Here is a 14,679-nt window from a genome sequence, read left to right on the forward strand (position 1 = left end):
ACCATACTTTTAAAAGTGCAAGTTGACTGCAGTCATTCATACAGTAACACACTTTGTTTCCTTGTGGATTATTGTGATGTTTAAATAAAAGTAAATTTTTTTATTTTTGGGTGAACCATACTTTTAAAAGTGCAAGTTGACTGCAGTCATTCATACAGTAACACACTTTGATAAAAACAGTAAAAGTACGTGCTAGATTGACTCTGAATCAAATGAGTTACGCAACCTACCTGAAGTAAAATAACGTTGCCAAAAACTTGGAGTTTAAATAATCACAATGGCTCAGAAGAAGCAAGCATTTCAGATATCAACTTCCCTAAAGTCCCATTAGAACAGGTTATTGGAATACATACAGTAGGCTGTGGATTCTCATTCATTTACATGCAAATGAATGTTTTACCTCCCTCTGGGGTGTTGCACAAACATAATTACATTAACATTTGTAATGTGGTTTTAGGAACAGGCAGGAGAAACAACACAATTATTGCTCATCAAATACAACAGTACTTTCAACTTAGTAACTTGTAACATTGCACTGTGCAAAACCGATCCACAGATTGCAAATTTATATAGAAAGTTAGTATAGTTGATAATATTTATAGGTATAAACAAAGACTATTTGATATAAAAACACTTACAAATCTAAACTCATATGTAGTCATGTTTAAAGCTACGTATTCTAAAACACATTCATATTGCATATCTTTGTTTATTAATAATCATGTAAAATAATCTTAATAATTATCATTATACTGTAGTGAGTTCGTGTGGCAAGGAAGAGGACAAAGGGGTCGGCTGGACTGCTGACGTGTTTATTTAACCAAAACTAAACAAAGAACAAAGAAAATCACAAACACCCAAACGGGGACTCTTATTCTGACACTCCGTCAAACTTCCGGTTCACTCCTTCCGGTTCGGGTCAGCAGTCCGTCTCTCTCTCTCGCTTGCATCCGTTTCTCCCGGCGTTTTATACTCTCTCCACGCCAATTACTAGAACGAGAAACAGGTGATGATAATTTTTGCCCAAACCACTCACTTACCGCTCGTCTCCTGATTCTCTCTCCCGCTGCAGACTTCGCTAAACCACGCCCCCCCTGCCACATACCCCCACCGCCCGACTCAGGCCGGGGAGCCATCCGGCCTGCAGCCCCCCCCCCCCCCCATTTCTGGAGAGGAAGTCGGCCACCGCCATCTGAACACCCGGCCTGTGGATCACCTTGAACTTAAAAGGCTGAAGAGCTAGATACCAACGAGTGATCCGCGCGTTGGTATCCTTCATGCGGTGGAGCCACTGCAGCGGAGCGTGGTCCGAACAGAGGGTGAACTCCCGTCCCAGGAGATAATAGCGGAGGGTGAGGACGGCCCATCTGATGGCAAGGCACTCTTTCTCGATGGTGCTGTACTTAGCCTCTCTCTTCGAGAGCTTCCGGCTAATGTACAGCACCGGCCGTTCCTCCCCCTCTATCTCCTGGGACAGGACTGCCCCCAGCCCCCTGTCCGATGCGTCTGTCTGCAACAGAAAAGGGAGAGAAAAATCAGGAGAGTGTAACAGCGGCCCGCCACACAGAGCAGCCTTGACCTGAGTAAAGGCCTGCTGACACGGCTCCGTCCACTGGACCGTATCTGGTACCTCCTTTTTAGTAAGGTCAGTCAAAGGGCTGGTGAGGTCCGAATAATTAGGAATAAACCGTCTATAATATCCCGCCAGCCCCAAGAACTGTCTTACCTCCTTTTTGGTCTTGGGTCGTGGGCAGGTCGCAATAGCGGCAGTCTTATCAATTTGGGGACGCACCTGCCCATGCCCCAAGTGGAAGCCCAGATACCTTACTTCCACACGCCCAATCGCACACTTCTTTGGGTTGGCCGTGAGCCCCGCTCCCCTCAGCGACCTCAGGACAGCCCTCAGATGCTGCATATGCCGCTGCCAGTCATTACTAAATATAATAATATCATCTAGGTAGGCAGCAGCATATGCAGCATGGGGCCGTAGAATCCGATCCATGAGGCGCTGGAAGGTAGCTGGGGCCCCGAACAAGCCAAACGGAAGGGTAACAAATTGGTGTAATCCGAACGGCGTTGTGAAAGCTGTCTTTTCTCTGGACAATGGAGACAAGGGGATCTGCCAATAGCCCTTTGTTAAGTCCAATGTCGAATAAAAGCGAGCCGTGCCTAGCCGATCAAGCAACTCGTCAACCCGCGGCATTGGATACGCGTCGAATTTCGACACAGCATTCACCTTGCGGTAATCTACACAGAATCGGACTGAGCCGTCCGTTTTCGGAACTAAAACTATCGGGCTCGCCCAGTTACTATTAGATTCTTCTATTACCCCCATGTCAAGCATAGCGCCCAATTCAGCCTGAACTACTTGTTTCTTGTGCTCAGGTAAACGATACGGCCGGCTGCGAACTACCACGCCCGGCTCGGTCTCGATATGGTGCTGAATTAGGTTAGTACGGCCCGGCAGGGGCGAGAAGACGTCGGCAAACTCTGCTTGCAATTTCGTTACATCAGTGAGTTGGGACGGCGAGAGGTGGTCTCCACCAGGAGCCAGGGCGAGGGATTGGGGTTTGATATTCGCCTCTGGCCCGAGATCATCCTCTCCGCCAATCACCGTTGCCAACATCACTGATTCTGCCTCATTCCATTTTTTAAGGAGGTTGAGGTGGTATATCTGACGGGACCCGTTCCTATCGGACCGTATTACCTCATAATCGAGATCTCCGACCTGTCGTGCGACCTCAAACGGTCCCTGCCACTTAGCCATTAATTTGGAGCTCGACGTTGGGAGTAATACAAGTACTTTCTCTCCCGGTGCAAATTTGCGTAACCTAGTTCCCCTGTTATACAGCTGGCTCTGGCGGTCCTGGGCTTGTAACAAATTCTCCATGGATAGCCGCCCCAATGTGTGGAGTTTTGTTCTCAAGTCCAGCACATACTGAATTTCGTTTTTGCCCTGAGACGGTCCCTCCTCCCAAGTTTCTCTCAGTACGTCGAGCACCCCCCAGGGCTGGCGTCCATAGAGAAGCTCGAAGGGGGAAAACCCCGTGGAGGCTTGTGGGACCTCTCGCACAGCAAATAACAAGGGCTCTAGCCACCTATCCCAATTTTTGGCGTCTTCGTGAACGAACTTACGAATCATGGATTTAAGTGTGCGATTAAATCGTTCGACCAGGCCGTCGGTTTGTGGGTGATAGACGCTAGTTCGAATCGATTTAATGCCCAACAATCCGTACAGTTCGCGTAGCGTACGTGACATAAACGCCGTGCCCTGATCGGTGAGGATTTCTTTTGGAACCCCCACCCGGGAGATAAGACGAAACAGGGCATCCGCAACACTTTTAGCGGAAATGTTGCGGAGGGCCACCGCTTCAGGATATCGTGTTGCATAATCAACTATGACTAATGCAAAGCGATGTCCTCGTGCCGATCGCTCTAATGGCCCGATGAGGTCCATGCCAATTCTCTCGAAGGGGACCTGCATTAAGGGAAGAGGGCGCAAAGGCGCTTTTGGGGCGGCCGGTGGGTTTACCAATTGACATTCCGGACAAGACGCGCACCACCTGCGCACGTTGTCATGAATGCCCGGCCAAAAGAAGCGGGCCATGAGGCGATTTAGTGTTGCGGCCTGTCCCAAATGGCCCGCCATAGGATTAGAATGAGCCGCCTGGAAAAGCATTTCCCGGCGGCTCTTTGGAATTAACAATTGGGTTGTATTCAATTTTGTCCGAGCGTCTTGGGTCACTCTATACAACCGGTCTTTTAAAATGGCAAAATACGGATAGGAGAGCGGGAGGGCAGGTTGGAGAGACTGGCCATCGATGGCGCGGACCTGTTGAAACGCATGTTTTAGTGTCTCATCCTGAGACTGCTCCAGAGGAAAGTCATCACGCTCCGAGAGAATTAGTCTCCCGATTTCGTTCAGTTCCCCTGAAGCAGACCACAGCGACCCTGGCTCAGTTTCTCCCACCTGTACCCGCACGGCCTCCTTCCGTGCCTTATTTCCCCAAGAGGCATCCGCACATAACGACCCCAATAAAACCGTAAACGCAGGCCAATTCGTTCCCAAAATTACCGGATGCCGGAGGTGGGGACTAACCGCCACCTCTACACTATGCTTTTGTCCCCGGAAATGAATACTAATTGGGACAACCGGATACTCCACCACATCCCCGTGTACACACCGCACCTTAACCACGCGGCTTGTATCCAATGCCCCCGGTTGAATCAGGCTTTGATGGATTGAGGTTTGGTTACATCCCGAATCCACCAAGGCCGGATATGTACCCCCCTTGATACTCACGGGTATTTGGTACTCGCCAGCCTGACCGGGGGTGACCTGTGGGACATCCGGGACCCGGATCATTGTCCCCACCTCCATCGCTGGACACCTGTCCACGAAATGCTCCGGGTCCCCGCAACGCCAACAGGCCAGCCCAGACCTACCCGCCGCCCCAGTGGCAGGGAGTGGATTGGAGAATTGGCGCGGAGAGAGTGGAGAAAAGGAAGCACTGTCCCCCCCAGCAGGCACAATCCCTGCCCCCCTGGGCGGGGCCCTTGGGCTCCCGAAGTGTCCATGGTCGATCCCGCCCCGCCCCCGGGGCGGGACACGAGGAGGGCCGGGTGGACGGGACCTAGGGAGAGGGACAGGGCGAGAGAGAGAGGGGGGAGAGAGAGAAGGAGAGAGAGAGTTAGCAGGTGGGGGTGCGCCGACCCCTGGGCACGCCACCATGTGGTCCTCCGCCAGATGGATGGCCGAGTCCAGCGACGTGGGGCGGTGGCACTGGACCCACTCGGCCGTCTTCTTGGGAAGCCGAGCGATGAACTGCTCCAGCACCACCAGGTCGACGACATGCTCCACGTCACTTCCCTCGGCCAGTAGCCACTTGCGGCAGGAGTCCCGGAGCTGTTGGGCCATCGCGAAGGGCCGGCCGGCCTCGCCCAAATCCAGGGACCGGAAGCGCTGGCGATGTTGCTCTGGCGACCGGCCGACCCGCTGGATAATGGCCCTCTTGAGGTCGTCGAAGACCAGGAGGTTCGCCACCGGAAGTTGTTGCGCGGCCACCTGGGCCTCACCGGAGAGCAGGGGTATTAGGCGTACCGGCCACTGCTCGCAGGGCCACCCGCAGGCCTCCGCCGACTTTTCGAAGAGCTCCAGGAAGGCCTCCGGATCGTCCTGGGCCCCCATCTTGTGAAGCGGCAGGTGCATGGGGGCGGCGGGCGGCCCGGCGGCCTCGGCGCGAACCTCCCGATCCATCCAGCTCCGGAACCTCTCGCGGTCCTCCTGCTGGGCCTGAACGATGGCCTGGAATCGTCTCTCCTGATCGGTCCTCAGGTCCAGCAGGGCCTGATGTTGTTCTTGGTGCAGGACCGCGAGGGAAGCGATGATATCCGCAAGCGGCGTGGAGGACGGGCTTTGCATGGCGGCGGCGGTCCTTCTTCCTTCCCGGGTTTCGGCACCAGTGTAGTGAGTTCTTGTGGCAAGGAAGAGGACAAAGGGGTCGGCTGGACTGCTGACGTGTTTATTTAACCAAAACTAAACAAAGAACAAAGAAAATCACAAACACCCAAACGGGGACTCTTATTCTGACACTCCGTCAAACTTCCGGTTCACTCCTTCCGGTTCGGGTCAGCAGTCCGTCTCTCTCTCGCTTGCATCCGTTTCTCCCGGCGTTTTATACTCTCTCCACGCCAATTACTAGAACGAGAAACAGGTGATGATAATTTTTGCCCAAACCACTCACTTACCGCTCGTCTCCTGATTCTCTCTCCCCCTGCAGACTTCGCTAAACCACGCCCCCCCTGCCACATATACTAAACTGGCTTGTTTAATGGATTATAATAATTATATAATTATATAAATTATATAAATAATTATAATTAATAATCATCTCTAAAAGTCAGATGATTTTTATCTTTAAAAAATGTATTACTATGCAGTGTCCTTTAATTTGGAGCAAGATAAACTGGGGGAGTGACTTAAATGTGTCAGAGATGTGTCACTTTGCTCGAAGCTGATTGGTCATATTTAAGTTTGAGATCTCTAAACCAGAACATAACCTGCACAGCGTAAGTTACTAAGGTGATGAACACTGATTAAAGGACAGCTACCTTCATGGTAACTAAAACTCAGAGTTGGTGCAAACTAAACATAAACTCATCTGATTAGCCAGTTGAACAGGCTTCATAATGCAAGACCCTAAAATGAGTAACTTCCTGCTAAATGACATCAACAAAACCTGTTCAGGAGACAACGGGTAAAATAAGTTACAGAGGAATCATGCAATTCTTGCTTTGATGCATGTGATGCAACATTAATTTTCATGTTTAAATGATCATTTCTAATGTATGCTACAGTGCCTGTACACATATCACATAATTGCCAATTACTCACTTGCTTGATCGCTTAAACCAAACATAGCAGCAATATTCCAAGTCTCTCGTGAGTTCAGTTCTGATGAAGAATTAATGGGGAAGAACTTAAGATGACGTAAAAAAAAACAACACACAATCATCCTCAAGTAAATACATTAAAATGAGTCATTTGTTGTTTGATGAATACCAAAATGAATCATTTGTTAAATTGATATTGCATAGCTGACTGGTTTCCAATTTGTAATAATAAAATAAATGTCATTTAGAATTACACATTGGTCCTTTTGGAAAGTCAATTGTCCAACTGCACACACAGCAAACAGAAACAATATGTGCATGCTGTAACTTACTAACTTTACATGCTGTAATCTGTAAATAAGGTTTCTTTTGTTTGGTATTTGGTAGCAGACAACACTGATGCTCATCATTCACTGAGTAAAAAATAATAATGTTTTTAAAGTATTTTATGCTCAATAAGGCTTCATTTATTTGATCAAAAATACATTAAAAATGAAATATGATTACAATTTGAAAGTGTATTATAATTTATAATTACTCCAGTCTTCATGTATGAATGATGCTTCAGAAATCACTCAAATTTGCTGATTTTCTGCTCAAGAATGACTTCTTATTATCAAGATATAAAACAGTTGCATGTGCAGGTACATTGCCATTCAAACGTTTGGAATGCATTATACTAATTAGACATGACAGTAAATGAATTTAACAAAATATTTGTATTTCAAATAAATGTTGTTCATTGAACTTTCTATTCATCAAAGAATCACAAAAGAGCATGTATCATGATTCCCATGAAAATGTGAAGCAGCATAACTGTTTTCAACATTGATAATTGTCAGAAATGTTTCTTGAGCAGCAAATCAGCATATAAAAATTATTTCTGAAGAATCATGTGACACTGAAGACTGGAGTAATGATGCTGAAAATACAGCTGTGAATCACAGCAATAAATTACATTTTAAAATATATTCAAATAGAAATCAGCTAAGAATATTTCACAATATTACTGTTTTACTGTATTTAAAAAGTAATTTATGAAAATGTACTGAAAGAGCTTCATTAAAGTTGGCGTGATGGTGGCTTATTGTCCGTCACAATAACCCATAGAGCATTGGTTACTTTCTGAGCTGTTGCAGACTGTATATGCAGTAGATGATCATTAACAGTATGAAAAGAGCAGTGACGCTTGAATCAGCGCTGCAGTGTCTCAACAGCAGTGGCTGTTTTAACTTTTAAGACCACAAGAACGCAGATGTGCCATCTGTCAAGCAATTTAAAAGGAAAAGCACATTTTGCAGAATGTGTTCGAGGGCCATATAACAGTCTGATGCAACGTTTTAAACTAGTAATGCAATGCGATAGACACAGTACTAAAAATAAATCAGGTGAACGATGATGAACATTAGAAGCCAGAAATGACCAGTCTGGAGATCTAACAATTTGAGTTTAGTTTCAGCGCTAGTTTAGTAGCATACCATATATTATTACAGTTTATGTTCAAATATTAAATTTGATTTCACTTCAGTAATTTTGCATTTCTTTTATACATTTCTTTGCATTTTCATACATTTTTTATTCAGTAGTTTTAGTTTATTTAGCTTTGGTTATTTTAGCACTTCAACTTAAAAAAAATATTTTTTAGAAAGGTTAAAACTATGTACTTCCCTTGTGATGGGAATGGTTATAATTTGAGCATGTGGTAACACAGCATACAAATATCTGGACACACTTCCATAGCACAGATGTCATATCAAGTAATAATTTTGCACAGGCATGTTTTAGTTTCCTGCTGCATGAATTTGTCAAAGAACCCAGGACATGGCTCAATGAATGTCTGTAATGTACTTCATATTGAAACAGAAAGGTGTGGTGGGACACATTGAAGGGATTGTCCCAGTGTAAACTTGATTTTATCTCACACCTAATTAGGGAACATTGGGCCAAAAAAAAACACACCTACTCCCTTTGAAAATTCACTACAAAGAGTGTAGTTTGCAAGAGGCCTCTAGTGAAATTACTTCTAATTTTACTAATTTTATATTTATTTTTAATGATTAATAATTTTTCACTCTATCTAATCTCCCTGCTATATTTTCAATTAAATATAGAAAATATGTTAACGGCTCATATTAAAGCATAACCTTCTTTTCTTACTTCAAACTGTTCTAACTGGTAGTGGTGTAAAAAAAAGTATTTGCCCCATGCATCTAAATTTTTGTGTTGTCAGATTGTGAGTTGTGGTAGTACTTAGACAGTGGTAAAGGTATTTGATCGGAGTTTTCATTGTCTTTGGGGTTAAAGCTTTCAATGACATAAAAAAAGACTCCAAAAGTCAATGAGGTGAAGAAGTTCAGCTAAGAGAAGTGGAACACACTTCACAGAGGCAAGACTCTCATGTGTAACAACAGGAAGTGTTTACAGATGCTGAGGAGGAAATCATTTTTTCACACAAAAAGGTTTGCGGTTTGCAAAAAGGTTTTATTATTTAAAATAGTTTGTATGCTTTAATTTAGATCACAGACACGATGACGTAAACTGAAGCATATTATATATTTTTTGAATCCTTGCAGAACTGATTCAAATGATTCGCGATACCGCTCCGAACACCCGAACTGACTCAAATGATTCGCGAACCCGAACTCTCGAATTGATTCAAATGTTCCGCGAAGCCGCTCCGAACTCCCAAACTGACTTAAATGATTTGCGATCCCCAAATTGACTCAATGATTCGCGAACCCGCTCCGAACTCCCGAACTGACTAAAATGATTTGCGATACCGCTCCGAACTCCAGAAATGACTCAAATGATTCGCGAACCCGCTACGAACTCTCGAATTGATTCAAATGATCCGCGAAGCCGCTCCGAACTCCCGAACTGTCTCAAATGATTCGCGATCCTGCTCCAAACTCCCAAACTGACTCAATGATTCGCGAACCCGCTCCGAACTCCCGAACTGACTCAAATGATTCGCGATCCTGCTCCGAACTCTCGAATTGATTCAAATGATCTGCGAAGCCGCTCCGAACTCCCGAACTGATTCAAATGATTCGCGAACCCGCTCCGAACTCTCGAATTGATTCAAATGATCTGCGAAGCCGCTCCGAACTCCCGAACTGATTCAAATGATTTGCAATCCCCAAACTGACGCAAATGATTCGCAAACCCGCTCCGAACTCCCGAACTGGTTCAAATAATTCACGCTTCATACTCCGAACTAGGAATTAGGAAGCGTGCATTGTGATGGGTGCTCTGAAAAGCGGCAGCGCAGGCAAAGGATTAAAACCTCTATTAAAGGCAAAGGATTAAAACCTCTACATGGAGAGGAGGTGGTATGCTCAAGAGCTATATTTGGAAGTGGTGGTAATGAGTACCCACTTAAAGCACTGCCTTGCTCACATCTCAAACGTAGGAACAGAATCTGCTTTCCACACATGTAAGATCAGCTTTTTAGCAAGCAACATGCAAAGCGAAATGGCATGTGATTGATATTTACTACAAAAGGCATTCTCTGCACCTAGAAGTCCAATACAGGGCTCAGATTCCAAGTCGACAGAATATACTTAAGAAAGAAATTTAAATATACATTTCTAAAATGGCTGAATCTTAATACATGACCATAAAGAATGAAACAAGGTACCTTCTAATGTTTTACATTTATTACAGAGTGGAGAGAAATCCCAGAGTGGGATAAATTTTATGAAGCAATGAAGCCTATGAATTATCTTGAACTGAATCAGATTATGTCTAGCATTTATAGCACAAGTATGTATATTTCTTAAACACTCATCCGCATCCCACATGTCAACATGAATATTAAAACCCATTTCCATTAGGCTCTTTATAAAGCGTATCATATTTGACGCACCAGTTTTTAATGCCTCTAAATGATCAACAATCAAACAATCAGTTTACTTCATCCCTTCTATCGTCGATTGATATTTCATACTTTTTATCAAGTAAAAGGCCTTTTAGTATAGTTGTAAAAATATCCAGCTTCAGCTTATGGTTCATGTGTCTTTTTGTTTTGAAATTTTGTTCAATTTTATAAAGTAAACTTGAAATTGAAATCATGAGTACTGATTGTGATCATCAGGCTTTTGATGAATGTTTATTTGTTGATGTACCATCATATTTTGGAGCACTGCATTGTTTGCCCCCACAATACAGAGCTTTAATCATTAAACAAGGCATTTAAATATCATCTTACGAAGGAGAAATAGAGTGACGACTGATATTAAGTATCTATCAGGATTTAGTTTGTGGCATATAAATATCAGCAACTGCACCAAATGGCATAGTTTGGGCCCCTGATTAAAACTGAAGGATGTTATTCCTCTTCAAGTTTGAGCTCCATTTTCTCACTTTCCATTTAAACTATATGTAGTATATTGTTTTCTTAGTATTTTTCCATATGTCAGGCATTACAGGGTTCAAGAACCAGTGAAGAACTTTTATTAGGTGTGCAAGATGGAGCACAAATGTATTTCTGCATTATAAGAGTTAGTGCATGTACTTACAGTGTCCAGCAGAGGTCGATCAGGCTGCCATCCATCAGCTGACATGTGAGGCAGTGCAAGTGAACACACACACACACACTCTTCAGAGAGATATATATATATATATATATAGTAAAGTAGTACTGTAGTTGACTATGATCGTGATTGCTTCCAGCTTCTTTCCCTACTTCAAATCAACTATATGACACCGGAGAGAGCTGGCTTCATGTTTTCTAATTACAGATGCCATCGTCAGTGAAGAACACAGTTAAAGCCTTGCTCTGAGCTCTGAGTTTGAGTTTATGTTTGAATGGAACCATGAGGACAGTGAGTAAGTCGGACTGGGAGAGCGTTATAACATGAAGACGTCAGTTGTTTTGCTGCAGTGTGATTCTCTAAACATATACTGAACTTATGAAATGTGCATCATGGGACACTGTTGAAGGGAAATTACTGTTTGTGTATTTTAATGAAGATAAAATGGAATGAATATGAGTTTAACTCTCATCGTCTATTGCATATTCACATTAATATAAGGCTGAGGTGGGTAAACTGACAATAAAACTTGATATACAGTCCTGCGTGGAGCTCATATTCCTTTGAAGAAAAAGTTTCATCTGTTCATGGGAACAGATTTGGAGAAATTTAGCATTGCATCACTTGCACACCAGTGGATCTTCTGCAGTGAATGGGTGCCGTCAGAATGAGAGTCCAAACAGCTGATAAAATCATCACAATAATCCACAAGTAATCCACACCACTTCAGTCCATCAAATAATGTCTTGTTAAAAGAAAGGTTGCATGTAAGAAACAAATTCATAATTAAGGCGTTTTTACCGTAATACTATTTCTGTGATATTATAACATAATCTATAATAGCGCTTCTTCCAGTAAAAAAGTACGTCTCCTGTTGTCCTCTTACATCAAAACGGATTTGGACTGTTTTGGCTTGTAAAAGGTGCTTGATCTGTGCATATTTCTCTTCTGATTCAGACGAGATGACTTCAATATTATTGATAGAGGACTCATATTTTAGCAAGAAACAATGGTTGGAATTCAAAAACATCTTAATGATGGACTTGTACAAACATGCAGCTTTTCACTACTCAAGACGTTAACAGATGGACTGAGGTAGTGTGGGTTACTTTTGGATTATTGTGATGTTTTGATCAACTGTGTGGACTCTCATTCTGACGGCACCCATTCACTGCAGAGCAACCTTTGGTGAACAAGTGATGCAATGTCAAATATCCTCAAATCTGTTGATGAAAAAACAAACTCATCTAAATCTACATTTTCAGTAAATGTTTAAACTATTCCTTTAAGAACTGTAGCTTTATAGTAAGTAATGGAAATCCCATTAGTCACCTGTTCTCCTCAAAGAAATGGCTTGGTTATTTGCTCTGGACGAGCTGCTCCCAGCGAGAAGTCAGTTCTGTGGAGAAAATGTACATGACCAAAGATTATGATATAACATTTCCACAAAATCATTCAGTAAATGAATAGATTCTCATACAGAAAGCAGTAGTGGTGTTCTTTGACCTGGTTGGTAGTTGATCAAGCCAGTATACTGAGCGCCTATAAATATATATATAAAAAATAAAAATATATATTGCATCAATGCACAAAGACAAATGGGTGGTTTGAACACATATAACTGGTGTATTTCATCATATACAAAAGTATACAATTTGGCAGACATGAGCATGGATGATTCACTAAAAAGAATGCATAAGTTATGTGCTGTTTGAAAGAGTCAAGAGCCCCCCAGTGGGCAGATATGCCAGTTCATTTATAAAACTAGGTCAAACACGACAGAGGCTTTGACCATGTGTGAGAGAATGGCAGTCTTCATTTTCCTGGGAATCAGCAGTTCAGTTTTTCCTCTGTAGAGGATGTAACCACAGATTTATGTCCTTGTGTTCGATTTACTTTTCTTAACTGATTTTCAAAACATATTTTCAAGTGACTTTGCAAAGCTGTTTTACAAGAAAGACATCAATGTCATGCATGTCCTCTCTATGGGATATTGTGCATACATTTTCATATTTCACATGGATCACATGGAGAAATTTCTCTGAAAATGTACTGAATTTTAACGTTACGTAATAATGAACTCACTGGGATGTTTGTTAGGCTATATATATATATATATAACCTCCTAGCCATTCAACTGAAGATGTATGATACTCGCTTTTGATTGGCCAAATGCAGTGTATATTTGTACAATGACCTCAAAACGAATCTCCTGCACTGCTCACAGCACAAATTATTTTCACAACAATTCCAATTTCTATCAGTACTTTTAATATCTGTTTATCATCGCTTGTGCTTTAATGTCTAAACTAATAAAATATTCTGAATGTATAGGCTATGTACAAACGAGTATTTAAAGCAGACATTATATAAGAGTGATTGTTGCTTTATGCAAATATAAATTCCAGACTCTTGTGAACTATGCAGGACTAAACCCTGAACATCAGTGTGTTTGAACATGCTGAAGTATGCTAGATGAGCACAAATCACCACACATGTAGACACAAGTTAAATAGTTACCACAGTATTTGTATTGCCTAATAATTCAATACCAAGGTGAAATATGACATTCTTCTAGATGTAAAATTCAGAAATGCATTAAGAAAAGACTGCAAAACATCAGTTCACCCCATGTTTGCATAGACATTTGTAATGTCTTCTGACAGCTTTGGTTCAGGCATTTAATGAGTTTAAGATGGCTAGCTTTTGTCCCTCCAGCGGTTGAAGCATAAAACTACATGTACACACACGGGTAGATAAAACTATGAACACTTGAATATTAAATATACAGATACAGACTAAAAAAATACATGATTTGAGGTGTTATTCCTTCTATGCAGAAACATTACGGGTCATGTTTAAAACTTTGGGTTAGGACTAGGAGCTATTCCTTTAATAAACAACACTAATAATCTATTATAGTACTTATGTTACCATGTTTATATGTTAGTAATTCTGCAGGAAGTTTAACTTGTCCACACCCTTCATTTGCCCTTCTCTGCTTTCTGAAATGTGAAGGTATTATTGGACTGGATTCTAGGATCACTGTTGCCGTGTTGACCAAGGCAGTTTCCTAGTGGTTGTTCAGGAATTTTCTTTGACCCGAAACGGATTAAATGTTCCTGCTTCAGCGAACAGTACACCTATACACACACACACACACACACACACACACACACACACACATGCTGCACACAAGTGAACAATTACAGCCAAAAACAAATTTTTCAGGAAGCAAACAAAAATAAGAAAATCTCAACCCCAAATCTGTCTTCCACATGTGCACATCAAAAAAAAAGAAATATTGCATAATGTCAGCAATTTTAAGATAAACATTGCATGAAATATTAAGAGAACGTGTATGTTTGGTTATGTGACTGTGACCATGTCTTTTACATTTTTCACCATTTTAATTACTTTTTTTTCCGTTTTATATTTCTATCATTATAACAGCAAATGAGAATTTAAGAAAATTTAATATTATAGCAAAAATTCTGTTAAGAGTTTAGCATGTCACATAACTACCCAAATGTAAACGCCATTATCAATATTAATCTTAAATAACAGCCTATTTGATCTTGACAGTCATAACCTCAACTAGACATTAGTCTATTATGGTCAATCTGACAATAACACAATGCAAGGATGCAGGACAGTCGGTTATTTAAAGTGTGACTCACTCAGGACAGTGTTGGCACTTGTTTCCTCAGGATAACATGTCAGAATGCAAAGAGGCAATGTTTAAATACTC

At 42.3% G+C, this 14,679-nt stretch overlaps 1 protein-coding gene across 1 annotated transcript; it reads right to left on the minus strand.

The window, feature by feature from the left end:
• Positions 1-935: 935 nt before the first annotated feature.
• Positions 936-5,467, minus strand: LOC113112755 (uncharacterized). Its single transcript, XM_026278602.1, has 2 exons — positions 4,304-5,467; positions 936-990 (listed from the first exon to the last, which is right to left on the minus strand). The coding sequence occupies exons 1-2, from the start codon at positions 5,420-5,422 to the stop codon at positions 988-990; spliced, it is 1,122 nt and encodes a 373-aa protein (XP_026134387.1). The 5' UTR covers positions 5,423-5,467; the 3' UTR covers positions 936-987.
• Between the last annotated feature and the right edge of the window lie 9,212 nt (positions 5,468-14,679).

This window comes from Carassius auratus, chromosome 2 (genome assembly GCF_003368295.1).
Source record: "Carassius auratus strain Wakin chromosome 2, ASM336829v1, whole genome shotgun sequence".
Lineage (NCBI taxonomy): Eukaryota > Metazoa > Chordata > Actinopteri > Cypriniformes > Cyprinidae > Carassius > Carassius auratus.